Raw genomic sequence first — 16,065 nt, 5'->3', positions numbered from 1 at the left:
TGTTTCTAACACATTTGCTCATAATTGTTTCCTAATTTTGCACAGTAGCTATAGCACTTCTTGGTAGCGCAACATCTAAAGTTCACATTTACCATGTACGTCTAGTAGTAGGTCATCTCCTCAGTCATCAAATCCAGTCAGCTACACTTGCTTGTCCAAATATTAAAACATCCTCAGAGAAGTCCCACCTTTCATATTTTGAGGATACAAGCCTTTGCATCATCCCAAAAGAACACCTATGGAATTGACATACCTTGGTCCAAAGGGCTGATGCCGCAAGTAGATTTAGATGATGTCATGTTACCTGTTAAATGTCTGCTTCTGACAAATACAGTCTGGTCTTAAGGACAAGGGAATCATGCCATTGGGTTTCTTTCTTTTTTTTTTTTTTTTTTTTTAAGGACAATACTAATCTGTCAAAAGAGTTTTTGACAATGAGAGGCTTTTATCTCAAAGCCACAGGCCTAACAAGCTCATCTGCATTACTTTCAAAATCCAAATAATGACATTTTAAAATGATAATCCACTTAGTTTTCTCTTTTTAAATCTTCTGGAAATGGTTAGCTGCTGCCTAATGTGATTCCAGAGCCTGTCTTCTGGTATACAAATACCACCCTATCTTCGGCTGCAAAGCTGTGATATCCAAGTTCAAAAGCAGTTTGAATAGACATCTTCAAGTAATAGGCCAAAATATAAGAAGTCTTATTTTCCAGACCTGAAATTAATGTTGGAAAGTAATGTTTTTCTCTTCACTAAGCTAATCTGTCTGCAGGACTCAACAGGAGGGAAAAAATTCATACTCAGTTGTAAAAGCTGTAGTTAACTTAGCATATTTATATGTAATGGAGAAGGAAAATTATATTTCTTGTTTAAATGTTATGATTCTATTGCTTGCTTCTTCCTCCTGAAGCTTATTATAAAATATCACTTCCACATTTGGATCTGTTTTTTTATATCTAGAACAAGAAACACAATCTGACTTTTGACTCAAAATATTCATTAAGTATAACTGGTATTACATAAGCACAACATTATGCAAAGCTATTACCTGCACATGGCAATGCTACAGACAGAGCCAAGCCTGAAGGCGCTGGTTTACACCCTTCTAAAAAGGGCGTTCAAGACTCTTAACTTCATTTTGGGCAAACTTAGTCTGAAGTTACTTTTAATTTAGTAACAAAATCTCACATTAATTTTAAAACCAGGCCTACTCACCTTTGGAACATGAAAGAGCCACTCAAATGTGGCTTAAAATCTATGTATCTTAAAAGATAATGCTTTCACGGAAGACGTAACAAAAAAATGTTGCATATTCTGTGAAAGACATCTTCACTCTACTACATCACCCACAGCTCCTGTATTCAAGTAGTAACATTGGTATTCTCTTCTGTGGACTGAACACCAGCCCCATGATTTGCCAGGCAGCATCATCTGGCACAGGGAACCCACAGCCAGAGAGAACCAAACTACAGACGTAAAGCAGCAGCTGCAGAATCTCCCAGCCCTGTACACAGTCCTGTATTCAAAAAGGTTCACAGCAGGCTGAATATACATTTTCTTCACTTCCAAATCAACATTCTGCCTGCTGAACTGGAATCTTCACTTGAAAGCTTAAACAAAACCAAATATCTTACATGGTTTGTTGAATCCACTTAAGAGTACTGCATTTCTGTTGCCACTGCTGTTCCACAAACCGAACTGATGTCACTAGTCAGTAGGATTTTCACAACAACATAGGTCACCCTGATGATCTCAAAACCTCAACTTACAAGTGTTGAAATCCCAAAGCAACTCTCAATACTATGAATGGTAACCCCGAGACTGACAGTACTAAGCTCTCAGCTGCTGTTTGGTAACTCAGGTTCACTGGGTGCCCCTGCTGCCATCTTCTCCTGTTCCCACACAGTAATGATCCCCACCCAGCCGTCGAGACAGCCACCATTTGCAGCAGCAACCTTAGACCAATCTGCAGTAACCCCATTTTTACAGACATCTCTACAAGGCAACAACTAAATGAATAGCACAAGCAACTGACTGCAGCACATCTTAATCCTGTTACAAGCATCACTCAGAGTGTAGCATGAATTAACATTAATCAGCTCTTCAATAGCACTAACTGCTACAGCAGTTGTAGCAAGAAAAAAACAACCTGCCTGGACTTTAGCAAAATGACAAAATTGTTCAAACCTGCCATCAAATAAGAGTCTAGACTGATCTCACAGGCAGATATGAACAGCTCGATTCATCACATTAATATCATCAATTCATCATATTAATTGTTTTTATTTTAATGGAAAATATTTCAAAATACTTTTAGAACACTGGCTGATGAAATGTTTAAACTATCTCTTAGTTACCCAAGTGTTACTTTCTAGGCACTACCTTGGTTTGAGATTCTATATTTCAATTATAAATAGTCCACCTTTGAGTTATTAAAGACTCAAGTCAGTAAAACTGAGGTTCTTCAAGTCTATTTATTTAGGGATTGTCTACAGTCAAAGCAAGAACATTCCAAATTCCATACTGCTGATTTTCTTATAACACTATGACAGCTCATCAGTCCTAAGCTAATTATAGATTTCAACCAAAACCCATGTTCATACACTCATCATCTGTAAGACAAACATGGTCTCTTGAGATCAAGAAGAAAATTCTAGTAGGAACCTGCTGAATCATTGCAGCTCTCTGAAACACATTCCATTTAGTGAACAGGTCTTCTGTTTTATTATTAGTTTTATTATTAGCTTATTTATTAGTGTCACTAATTTTCATTAGTTACTAACGAACTATAGTCATATTTTAAGTGATGAAAAGTGCTAAACCAAAAATAAAAAAAAATTAATATACATCTTTTGGAACAATGGGATGAAAAAAACCCAAGCAAACACACTGAGAACAGTTTTCCTCTCTTGTCAGGTTCTGCTTAAGATGACTGCACCAGCCCGAAACCTCAGCATTTCTTTGTCCCTTTTCATAAGACCCAGTAATCTGGCAGCTCTCAAAATGAGAACTGGCAAAACACACATTCAGATTCAAGGAGAAGGAAAATGAGACCTCATAACTGTTTCAGGCCAACTTATTGTATAAAATTAAGCAATCAAAACCAACTTTTCTGAGAATTAAGATCTTAAGGCTTCTGTTTATAATGCCATGTTCAGACAGCTTCAGAGTAATATGAGATATTTGCAAGACATTCCAGAACAGAATCTAAAATCAAGTCTCTAAAACCAAGACCAAGATTACATAAATCCATTTTAAGTGCCTGCAGTGAGACAGAGTAGACCAAGGAACCAATCTAATTAAATGGAGCTTTTTTTTCCTCACCAGAACTCAACCACATGGATATAGGAATGACAGTAAGACGGGGTAACAAGTTACCACACACCAGCTATACAACAGCTTTATAATGGTAACTTGCTGAGCTGTAATAACTAGTTATCAATTAAATAATTCACCAAGAATTATATTAAATATTAGTTATGTAAAGAGGAAATGTCTTGTCTTGCTTTGCTTCACTTACCTTTTTTTTCATGCTTCAACAATTTTGTTTAGTTCTGATTATTCAAATATATGAAACAGTTTTTTCTTCAAATTTTCTCTATAGTGCAGGCAAATACAGCATAAGCATGCACAACAAACATTCTGCATGTCCAAAATCTCCCTGAGAGGCAGGGACATCTTAATATCATTCTGCATATAAGGAACAGACATTAAGGTATAGATTTTCACTTTCATTTCCATTTTTAAAGATAGCCACATCATATTAACGGTTTTGTGTAATGTAAGCACACACACAAAGTGTATTGAACCATAACAGATATAAACATTTAATCAGTTTGCAAATACTAATAACAAGGTGAAAACTTAACCATGCTTTCCATTTGCTTTGAAGAGGGAGTAAATTATGACCAAGTGAAAAATAGAGACAGCCTATGCAGAAATATATGCAGTACCTATATAACACTAATATCTAAATATAAAGTAGTATTTTTACATTTTAAAGGTACAAATAGAATAAACCCTATATCATTAAGCTCTTCAATAATACAGAGAAAAAAATTTGGAGTTCTTAAAGATGTCCTTAGTAATAACCAGGGTGCCAAATAAGAAAATGCTGTGGGCAGTTCTTTAAAAGGTTTATATCAGAAGTCAATGCTGATGTAAATTTAAGGAGCTGTCTAATTTGGGATTTAATGTGCCAGAAAATAATTACCATAAACCAATTTCCTAGCTGTAATTCAATAAAATACTGCTACCAAATGATAAGTCTTCATTACCTACCTGAGGCTTACAGGACTCTCAGTTGGGATTCTCTGGCTACAAATATCTGTGTGCTATGCAGTACACGAGCAAACCTGATACAACTGGGACATGCTGGACCTACTGTGCGTAACACACACAGCAAGTGCAGTCTGTCCCAGGCAGACTATATAACCTAAGAGTAACAAGTTTAGTGTAGTCCAATCTGATTCTCTGAGCCTGGGGAGGTTTTTTTGCCCAAGACCTGTAGGTATCAATAATCTCAGGCGAACAGCTGATTTCCTATAATGAAACTTCCAAATGACAAAAGGAAAGATGTTCAGATACACTCAGATATATGGCTAAACCTCTGCATCAATCAGTTCATATGTGAGAGACAGTGGAAAAGAGGTTGCAAACACACTTTTGTAATGTAAGTTAAAAGGTTTTCTTATTCAGCTCTTCTGCTACTGTTAACACAGCAGCAAGGTAAAATAATCTGGTTTAAGTCAGAGTTAACAAATCTAAAAAAGAAAACAGACCTGAAAATCTGCTGTGTTATATGAGTGACAGACAATCATTTCAGATTAATTGCATGCTACTTTGGGGTTGTTTTAGTTTGGGTTTGTTCAGGGTTTTATTGGTGGATGGGGTGTGGAAAGAAGGAGGGGTTGGTTGGTTGTTTTTTGATTTTAAGCATACACTTTAAGGATAACACTTGCTTAAGTATGTAACTATATACAGCAAATAAAGCATACACAGTAATTTCCCAACAATTTATGACCTACCATTCCCAGAAGCCTCTTTAGCTACTTTTTAAAATATAACACGTGGAACCAAACTGGTTACCTAATGAAAGGAAAGCTATTGTCTTTATAAATAATTTGATGGGTGAAGGGATGGGTGTTAACATCTTTGAAATAAGTCTTAATGTCTCTACTGACTTTGGGCAGCAGGTCCATTACAGAGCCCTGGGAACTTGGCTCCTGAAACAACCAAGTGGGTCTGCACAAGCCTAAACTTCTGAACTTTGGGGTAAAATAGTAGGGTCAAGGATGGAATATGTGGTAGGCTGTTTGGGAAGGCTGCAACTATCCAGTACTTCAGCCAATGGGGAAAGGAAGAGGCAACATACAGCTGTGAGTTTAGGTTAAAAGGAGGCTGCACTCACTGAAACACTGAGAGAGAAAACGCCATGGGCGTGTGCCCCAGAGGATGTTCTCCCTTTATTTAAATAAAGTCGCAGGACTCCTCTGTCTCCTTTTTGGACATAAACCTCAGGTGGTTGTGGATTTTCCTGACACTAACTATTTGAGACTAAAGTAATTTTTGCAATCTGGAATTGGGTTAAGCACCCAGGTGATGGGGATGTTATGTCAACAATTTTCACCTTATTTGACCAGACAAATTAATCCTTTTCATACCAACACAGGAGATTAGTGCTTCAACAAAACCAATCAAATAGCAACAGGAGTAGAACTACCTGTATCCCCAGCACAGAACCAGTGATTTTGAAGAGTCTAAAAAGCACTTACCACACCGATTCCTTCAAAAGCAAATACTGCCGTCCCAAAAAACAGTGGGTATTTCTTCCAGCCAACCACAGGAGGCAGTTTTCGAGGATCTGCTAGATCCTGAAGAGAACAAAGTAAAACAGTTCATTACTACCTCTTCCTACAATTTTGACTGACACATTATGTTACATGAAAGAAAACTCAGTACATGTTGACAGTGGTGTATACATTGCTATTTACAATCCCTGGTTTTCCTCCCGAACTTAGTCCTTTATACACATTTATAACACCTTCCCACGCAGAAACTTGCAGATTATTTATTCTAGGTTCTATCACTGTCACTAGAAATTTTCGCATTTAAAGTATCACATTGGTGTGTATAAGGGAACATCAATTAAAACAGAAGGAAAAGTGCTCATCTCAAGTCTTATCTTCTGCAAACTCCTTAGTGTACTGCTCTTTCTAACCTGCTTTCATACTGCACAGATATTCTTCATAACTGTGAGCGACACTAAAAGAACATCTCTTTAATACAAGACAAAGTTCTGCAGAATGATTAGTTACTATCTTACCCAATTTTTTGTTTTCATAACTTCTCCTGCCTCCTTGCCCAGCTTATATCTCTCACTGCCTTTCTCCCCATCCTCCACTTCCCAATCATCAAAATACATATTTTTATTACCTTAAATTAAGATGCCTCAAATACAAGATAATGATGCCTTTCATAAATTGTCAGTCAGTATATATCTATCAGAAACCAACTGCCACATTCAACAAACCTAACTTGCCACACTGAAAAAAAACAGGTAATATTTTTTTTTATACTTACTCTAACAATATACTGGTAAATAATCACCAGGCTGACAGCCATGGACAGATTGGCAAGCAATGAAAGCAAGGACAAGCTCTTAAGGTCACGAATGAAGACCAGAAGGACCAGGAAAGGCAGGAAGCACAGCATGTATATTCGTAAATCAGTATTCCTTTTCTCAGAGGAACTGCCAGTGGTACTAGCATTCATAGAAGCAATCTTACTGTCCAAGAATCCTTCATGGACCTTTATTAAAGCAAAAAACAAAACAAGCATGTTAAACAGTGGCAGCAGTGAGTATATGGTCACATTGCTGTTCTCCTATAGGGAAATTTGTCTCTCTGCTTTACCTGGTGAGTGACAGGAATTTTGAGATCCCTGTATGTGTACTCTCAGTGCAGAGGGGAAGACAAGGCACTTCCAGCAAGTGTTTCATACTTAAGGCAAATTATTAAATTGGGGCTTGAAAGCACCATTATCCCACCACCGACTAAAGAGGAAATCCACACATGCAGTTTATCAGAAAGGGACAGTTTGGTAAACTGGAAGCACGCCAGACAGATCTGGGCCTAAATCTTAAAGAGTTTGAATTTTTCTAGGGAGTGTAAGGGGGTTATATTACAAAATGCTATTGCACCTGAGTTCAGTGCCTAACAACCTTATGCCTTCACTGTGCACATCATAGCAGCATACCTACAAAGTAATGTTAGAATATGAACATGCCTGTCTTTCATTTAGTTTAAATAAATTTTTTTCACTCTTCACTTTTTTATGAATGAACATTAACTCAACTTTAAAAACCATAATCTCAACAGAATTGAGAGTCCTGTATATAATAAACTGATATAAACTAATGCCCATAAATTAAAAGTTGTACACAATGTGAAAGTGCATTGGGTTTTCTTGTACATAACATTACAATAGTTGCCTGTAGTGCAAATCAGAAGATTGAGTTTGAGACTATTCATGACTCTCTTTTGGGAAGAAGTGAGTGTGGCTGCAACTGCCAAAAATTTGTTTTGTGGAAATGTACGCAGCCATCTGTGCTGTGTGCACACCACAATCAAAATATCCAGAGCTGGTGGTTATTCTGCTCACTGCAAAATGAGAACAGTTCAATTCGTTTTAAATCTCATCATGCTGTCTCCCTTAGGTATCCTTTCCTTCTCTACCATTGCATTCACCATCTTACAAATTAGCCTATGACTGTACTTAATTTGCTCATGCTGCATAAAGTCTTTGGCTTGATGGCTACAAAAAGATACCTAGACAGTGAAAAAAAAATCCTTATAGCACAGAGACAAACAAAAATGCTAAACTGACATATAAGTGAAAAAACTCCATTGATTTCCATTGTTTCAAACAATCCACAAATTCAGGGAGAGAGAATTAACTTAAAACTATCTTGTCTGCAACCAAAAGCACTGTACTTGCTTACTTGCTTTTTTTTTTTTTTTTCATGCTTTCCAGAAATCTCACTTTATTTGAGAACATCACTGGTCATTATGGAAACACTGATGGTTTCTACCTTGCAAGAATCTCAAGTGTCACTTGCAAGATATTTAACATCTGTTAGTTTTCATAAAGATACTGATTTTAGAAAGCTACAAAGTTCTAATTACATTCAGAATCAAATTAACACAGTTACAATAACTCATCTTTGCCAAGTAATAAATCAAACACTTAACCAAATCACTTCCCTAATGCCACATGAAGTTAAGCTCTCTGTGGAAGCTTCCAGCTTTCCCACCATACTTAAAACAGAAATACAGAACAAGCACTTTAGGCCTTTCACTTTAACAGGTGGCATCTAGTGCTCTCTCATCATGTACAAATTCAGACTCATGGTCACAGTTATACTGATAAAAATACACAGGAGGATGCAGTTTGTTCTCTTTTGTGGACATATATACCTTTAAACCAACTTTGTATCAAGAGAGCAGCTCTAACAACACCAGTCAGAGCAGTGCCACTTATGGGCCTAGACAAGACGAGAGAAAATATCCTGCAAAGGTGGATTTTGAAATGTGTAAATAGGGATCCTATACAATAACTCAGAAGAGGCACTCCAGATAAGATTCAGCAAGGGTTCATCTTGTGGAAGAACTAAACAAACAGGCACAAGTTACTGACAGGTAGAAGAAAGCTGAGCTGGAAAGTAAAATGCAGAAGTTATAAAAAGTAAAGATCACTATTCTTCCTCTTAAAATGGAGCAACTGGCTGTGAGAGATCTGACAGCAGAACAGCAAAGAAAAACTCTAATGACGATGAGATTATACCAACTTTTTCAGGTGACGGCTAACATCACCATGACTTTCAAAGTGTTCCCCTAAATTTTACTTCTAAAAATTAATCAAACAACACTTAAAACTGTTCCAAAAGTACCAAAATATAAAACAGCAGGAAGAATCTGGGGGTTTTATACTTTTTCATGCGCTGTTTAGTTACGTGCAAATTGACTGCTGATTGTGTTAGGATGGACTATGACCCATTTTCTATCTAACCTAGTCTCAGATTTGTATTCTGGACAATAATTGTTTTCAACCCCCTGCTGCTCTCTGCTAGTGCACTACTGCATGTGGCAGTCATGCTGAGCCAAGAACAGCACACACTCTATGTAATTGTCTTTGTCCTGAACGAAGTAACATGATCTGGTCTCAAACATTTCCCCAAACCACATGAGGAAATATCATTATGGTTTTAGAAAGGAAGCATATAGCTACTGAAATCAGTAAGCATAATGATGTCCCCAGGCACAGGATTTCATCAGGAGTTACTTCAGTTACTCAAGCATTAATTTACCATACTGGTGTGATGTCTGAAACAGTTTTTTTCACTTATTTACACAGCCTAAGCATAACATAACCTGCTTCAGCTGAATCCAGGAAGATCAAACACTTGTGCAAACCTAGACATCAAGTTCCTTCTCCACTCAGAAAACCAATGCACAAATAGAGGCTGCAAAAAAATTCAGTTGAACCAATGAACAATCTTCCTTCTTACAGGAACTCTCTCAGAAGTAAGAAATAATTCCATTTCCTTAGTCTCTTCAACTGAGACTACTGTTTCCTTGCCTGTATCCCAAACTACACTCTGTCATGCAATTTTATGAACTTTTCAACATCTAGTGAGCTCAAAACAGCAGTCCTTGAACTCACTGGTTCCTCCTAATTTCTTCCTTACTCAACTCAGAGCAACAGCTAGTGCAATACACAAGGCCAGATCTGGGACAAAATCATTATGCTATCAGAGAGATAAAGACTATATTATAACCCTGTAATTTTGCATGAACAGGCCAAATAAATGTATCACAATTCATTTAGTTCTGGCACTTCATTACGACTTAATACTGTACTTTGCAACATTTTTAACACATCCAGTTTTATGACTAAGCACAATTTCCAAAGTTTTGTGATGTTTTTCCCTAAAAAAATGTAAAATAAATCAGAATTCCACTACATAGTATGCTACTGATGGGTCATCTTCAAGGTGCTAAAGATCTAAAAAAATGCTCATAAAAAACAATAAGGTGTTTTCTTTTCTTAGCTTTATCAGCAAACAATGAAAGAGGACACTTTTCCAGGGAACTCAGCAAATATACATGAGAAAGCTGATAAATTTTCCTTCACTAAAAAGGGTGGTCAGGTATTGGAGGAAATTGTACAGGAAAAGTCTTGGGATCATCACACTGTTAAGTGCTCAAGAAATGTGTGGATGTCGCACTTGGGAACATCGTTTATTAATGAACGTGGCAGTACTGGTTGATCTTGATAAGAATCTTTGCAAAGCCAACCTTATCAATTCCATGACTATGAAATGCCAAGACTCTTGACACAGGGTCTTCTGCTGTCAAAGCAGGAAATGCAAAGCAACTACAGTATGAAAGAGGACCATGTTCTTTCGTGCACAGGTTGTTTTTTCTATTCCCGTGTGTTCCTTCCCTAGCTTTGCTGCAGTCAGTCCTCAAGATTTGTGTTTCAGCTTTACTGTTCTTCTACAATCTGAAACACTTTCACCCATAAGCTTCTTACTACATCCTGTCAGAGTTAACCAGACCTTTTGTTCCCAGTCTAAGTTTCTTTGGTGCTCCTGGAAAATATTCCTTAGGAAAAGCTTGGCTTGCTATTCAATATAAGTGAAAATACGATCTTGCAGCACAGTGTCTGTGAAATGCTAATGTAATGCAGAAAAATCTCAGCAAAAGTTTTCACCAGATTTGATGGGTTTAATTTGCACACACCAACATGTAAATATGATGAGCAAAGTACAGATCATAATGCAAATGTATTGGTCAATGTATGCCAATTAGTAATTAGTACTATTTTTACTGTGTTTTTCCTTTATCTTAATTCTCTCCTTCCCGCCCCTCACTCCCTCTGTTCACCTTCCTCATCCTTTCACTACCCTAAATCATTAGAAATTTAGGCTATACCAATTTTTGTTCTTTGGTGCCCTCTACAGGACTGATTTCTGCAATAGAAAATTGCCAGGAAGAAATCAGACTTCTCCCTCACAGAAGAGCAAGCACAGGGCAGTCCAAATCAAGTACATTTGCAATTGGAACTTCTAAACTGCTAATAACTTTAATCCACCCATCCACAGGGTCCATGTTATAGGTCTCTGCAGCTACTTCTTTTGCAGCAGTTGCCTTCCTGTAAGACCTTTCAATTTTTCCTCAACAAAGCACAGTTTCCTAAAACACATCTTAGGTTGCTTTATTTTTTTCCAAATCTACAAAAGCCAAGGTCAGCAAGTATTCAGTCTCATATTTTGTCTAAGGCCACAGCACATACATAACCAGTTGATCAGGTAAGTATTTGATAAGAAAGGCCTTAATTTAAACTTACATTACAAAGCATGCATTAAAGATCTCATTTCAGAAGGCCAGCAAAAGAACATCAGGCAGTATTTTTAGCTTTAACAACAGATTCTGACAGTAGCAGTACAGTTTTAAAGGCTGGGATTTTTTTTTCCCCCCTCACAACATACAAATTACAGAGTATCCAACTTCCAAATACACAAATTTGCCTCATCATGACAGATCTTCATCCATAGAGCTTGGAACACTTCTTAAATACAATATAAATACTCATCCACAATGGGATGAAAAAACCAAGCAATCTTCCATGTGCTAACTGTCCAAGGGGACACCCTTCTTTCTAAATTAAATTAAGGTAAACTATGCCAAGACATCTGTTGCCTGCCTTATGGGTAGAGTAAGAATCCACACGGACAATTAATGCTCAGCAACCTTATTCCTCACTTAGCTACTCACAGGAACATACACAGAATCAGAGAGTCACAGAAACTTTTGGGTTGGAAAAGACCCCCAAGACCCCAACCTTTGACCAGTCATCACCCTGTCAACTAGACCACGGCACTGTGTGCCACGTCCAGCTGTTTCCTGAACACCTCCAGGAAGGGTGACTTCACCACCTCCCCATGTAGTCTGTTCCAATGCTTAACGACCCTTTGCATGAAGAAATGCTTTCTGATGCCCAACCTTAACCTTAACTTGGCACAACTTCAGGCTGTCTTTTTTCATCCTGTCGCTGGCTGCCTGGGAGAAAACAACCCCTGGCTGCACCCTCCTGTCAGGCAGTTGCAGCGAATGAAATGGTCACTCCTGAGCCTCCTTTTCTCCATATTTAACATCCCCAGCTCCCTCAGTCACTTCTCATATGACTTACTCTCTAGACTCTTCCTCAGCTTCGCTGTCCTTCTCTGGATTCACTCCAGCATCTCATCTTAAAGTGAAGGGCCCAGACCTGGACACAGAACTTGACGTGCTGCCTCACCAGTGCTTGTATGGATACAGGCCCAGATCGAGAGCTTGTCATTAAGCTTTATGACAACTGACTAACCATAGTCTCCTGAGCAGAAAACACAGCAGAGTGCATTGGTAGAGTCCTGGAATTGCAAAAAGCCCACAGGAGAGCACCACAAGCTCAACATGCCTGTGTTTGAGCACCCACCCTGTGCTGGCTGACCCTCCATGAACCACGTGCTCAGACACAAACTGCTGACTGCAACTGCCAAGTGTGCCCCAAGGAAGGACCGACAGCCCCCAGGACCCCATCAACAGAATCCTCCTATGAGAAAGGAGCTCAGAAGGACTGGAGAGCAAGAGACAAAGCAGGGGAATTTAAGCAGAAGAAGCTGTCACAAAAGTGATAGGCATGGTTTTGTTTGCTTTTGTCAGTGATTGATGGCTGTAGGGAAGAAATTTGGGTTTTCTTGAAAGGTTTGGGGTTGCTTTAGATGTGTAAAGGCATTTGTGGCTGTGGTGATCCATTTGCAATGTTTAGTTGACTTAAGCAACTTCAGGGATAAAACTTGAAAGAAAGAGATGTGACCAAACTCAAAGCATTCACAGAAAAGCAAAAACAATTTTAAGATTATATCATGTCTCCCTTCTATTAGATAAATGGGAGACAGGATAAAAATATTCAAAAATATAAAAGGTATCCACAAATAGAAAAGAGTAAATTACTTATGGCTAGAACATGAAATAAAGAACTTACAATATCAGTAAGAAATCTGAAGCTTCTACAAAGAAGCAGCTGTCTAACAGATAAAGAAAGCATTGGAACTGACTAGTGAGGAAGCTGTAGAAATGTCAATGTCAGGCATTTTTTGGAACAAAAATCAGGATTCATTTAGATACAGTGGATTCTGTGAATAGAAGGGACTAAACAAGAACCAAAAAAAAAAAAAAATCCAGTTACATGAAAAGGATAAAATATGCCCAGGAGTTTGGGGAGAAAAAAAGGAAGTCAGCAGAAAGCCTAGCAAAAAAAAAAAAAAAAAATCTGGGACAACTGGCTCCTACACCATTTTATGCCTTATTTTCCATAATTTCCACAATTAATTTTTAAACTCAACAAACAAATCAGAAGGAAATATACACTTTCACAAGTGTAAATTCAGAAGATCTGAATTTAGTTCACCTTTCCCGCTGCCCCTTTTAAACCAAAAGCTTTATAGGAAATAAAAGTGAGGGAAAATGAATCTAAACTCGTAACTACTTCCATATGGCAGCATTACTCACTTGTTTCACATTTTCTGCCAAGAACACAACATAAACGCCACAAAATCCCAGCTGTGTTATCACTAGGAAAAAGTCTACAATATACCTAAGGAAGAAAAAACAAACATACATTAGACTTAAGATACAATTATCCCATTGCTACCTAATATGCTATTACTGCACCTTTTTAGAGCAGTCAAAATGCTAGACTCAAATGCCACATTAATCTCTGTGCCTGTGCAGCGCAGTACAGGTTCCTCCTATGGCAAAAGAGCATGGTGATCATTGAAATAACACTGGCTCAGACTGTTTTTGAAAAAAGTGATACACAATGGTGGCCTGAAGACAAACTGTAATGAAACTCTGCTAGAGTCAAGCACAGAGCAGAGATCTGCCCCAGAGAATGGATTTGCTGCAGCACAGAGTCTCTGGAGACCCAATTGCCCTTTTGAGGCTTGTAACTGTTTGGTGCAATAGAAAATTGTCATTATGTATCACAACAAACCAATTTTTCCTCTAATTGAGCTCTACTCCAGTCCTATGAAGTCATCACAACACATCTTAAAACACTAGCTCACTAGCAAGATGCTGCATCCTTGAAAGTAACAGGAATGTAAAAATTCTTCCACAAGTGAGGTAAAAACCACTTTAAATTAATGCTGAGCAACATCTGTTTCAGATTCACAATTTCACTACTGTACAGTCATATCACAAACTCTACAAACAGCAGCAGATGGCAAAGAAAAAATAATTGTGTTTTTTTGTAAAAGAGGGATAAAATATTTAACAGACACAACAAGCCATTTATATCTTCATGTCCTTATTGCAAAAATAATAAATATTTCTCTATTATTTGTATGTTATATTTAAACAGGAACCAAAGAATTGTTTCGCTTCCCCTCTGAATACATACATTAAAGTTACATTTGCAGTGTTAACCTGCAATGCAGAAAAATGTTGGGAAAACAGAATGAAAACTTAAAGTACTTCACTGCATTAGACAACAAATGCTTTTCTGGTTATAACACATCTCTTCCTATACTGTTAAACAGAATTCTTTTACCTCAGACCTCTTGTAGAGTAGTAGAACTGAAAACTGAAATGTCTAATACAGCCAGACATCCTCCCATCTCACCATTATCAGCTGGCAGCAGGAAATAACACTGTATAAAAGCATTTTAAAGGAAGGTGAAATCTTAGAAAAATGGAATCTCCTAATCAGTCCAAGTGCCGCCATTAACTTTTAAATTTTCTCAATTAAATTCTAGTTCAACCTTACCGGCCCCAGGAAGCTCGTTTCTGAAGAGCAGCTAGGGGCCCTACTTCCATTGCACAGCTAACTGTATCACTATATCCCAAGGAGGACTTCTTCACCCTGAAATCGAAAAGTGAAGAAAAAACAGAGTTACCAGAAACTATGAGGACCTAGAACCCTACTCTGAAAATACTGTTGGTCTTCCATGATTATAACAAGTGGCCATGATTATAACCTGTGGCAACACTCTGCTACTGCTGAATTTCAGAGGTATAGTTTGAGCTTCTTTACCCCAGGAAGTGCTATTTAGCACTTCACAAGCATGTGAAACACAGTGTTGTGTCACCCAGTTCAACAGTACTAGACGAGTTTCTTACAAAAGAAGGCGGTTTTTTTTGATAAACTACTCCACAATCATATTCTTGTCATATGAGCTTAAGAAATTAATCTCAAATCTAAAAGTCACAAAGAACTTAAACAGAATTCAACTATTGCTGCACAAGCAGTTAATCACAATTGATTCAATGATCTTATTTCGGTCATCAACTTTAAAGACTATTCAAAACTGCTGAGGAAAAATTCAGGAATGACAGGGTCCATTCACAGTACAATATCATATTAATCTGGTAAAATAGATTTTCCAGCTACAGGGACATGAATAGTTTTGTGATTAAAAAGTTCATTGTACTTTCAAACATGAGACCCTCCCACTGCTTCTCTTTAACACTTGACAGTACAATAAAAATGTTTAATGAAAGTCGCTATTAATCAAAATACTCTGTCAGTCAAATCTGCGTAACTGCTTCCCCACAGTACTGCACATCTCACTTGGAGGAATATTTTATATTTATCTCATCAGTAGCATCACTTTAACACATTCCTTCAGCACTACTACTTCAAAGGATTAAGTTGCCACAATTCAGAGACAAAGCTCACATATAATCATAGAAGACATTAACAGTATTTTTTAGTTTATCTTTTACTCCTATAAAGTACTTATAAACTAGGTATTCATTAATTATTTACATTTTTCAAATCTATGAAGACTCAGAAGCTCTATGAATATAAAGAAGGACTGAAAGCAAGCAATTAAAACTGCAATGAGAAAGACCTGATTATTTGCCAGCAGGGAAGAAGGTACTGGGCAACACAAGTTAAACCAACCTCATTTTGTGTACGAGCAGAGAACAAATGTGTTTTTTCACTGTGTTGCAC

General features: G+C 37.6%; 1 protein-coding gene across 7 annotated transcripts in view; it reads right to left on the bottom strand.

Annotated features, from left to right (window-relative positions):
- The window catches only part of SLC36A4 (solute carrier family 36 member 4), an 86,960-nt gene that overhangs the window by 60,129 nt on the left and 10,766 nt on the right, over positions 1-16,065 (bottom strand). For all 7 annotated transcript variants that reach the window (XR_015284834.1, XR_015284835.1, XM_086882142.1 and 4 more), the window contains 4 exons: positions 14,875-14,970; positions 13,617-13,701; positions 6,583-6,810; positions 5,775-5,873 (listed from right to left, as the gene is read on the bottom strand). Coding sequence is in view for 5 of the 7 variants with exons in the window: in XM_086882142.1 (XP_086738268.1) it covers positions 5,775-5,873; positions 6,583-6,810; positions 13,617-13,701; positions 14,875-14,970 (508 nt within the window). In the remaining 2 variants the exon portion in view is untranslated. The remainder of the gene's footprint in view (positions 1-5,774; positions 5,874-6,582; positions 6,811-13,616; positions 13,702-14,874; positions 14,971-16,065) is intronic.

Source organism: Cyanistes caeruleus, chromosome 3, assembly GCF_971803275.1.
Source record: "Cyanistes caeruleus chromosome 3, bCyaCae1.hap1.1, whole genome shotgun sequence".
Lineage (NCBI taxonomy): Eukaryota > Metazoa > Chordata > Aves > Passeriformes > Paridae > Cyanistes > Cyanistes caeruleus.
This window is presented reverse-complemented; position numbering and strand designations above follow the sequence as displayed.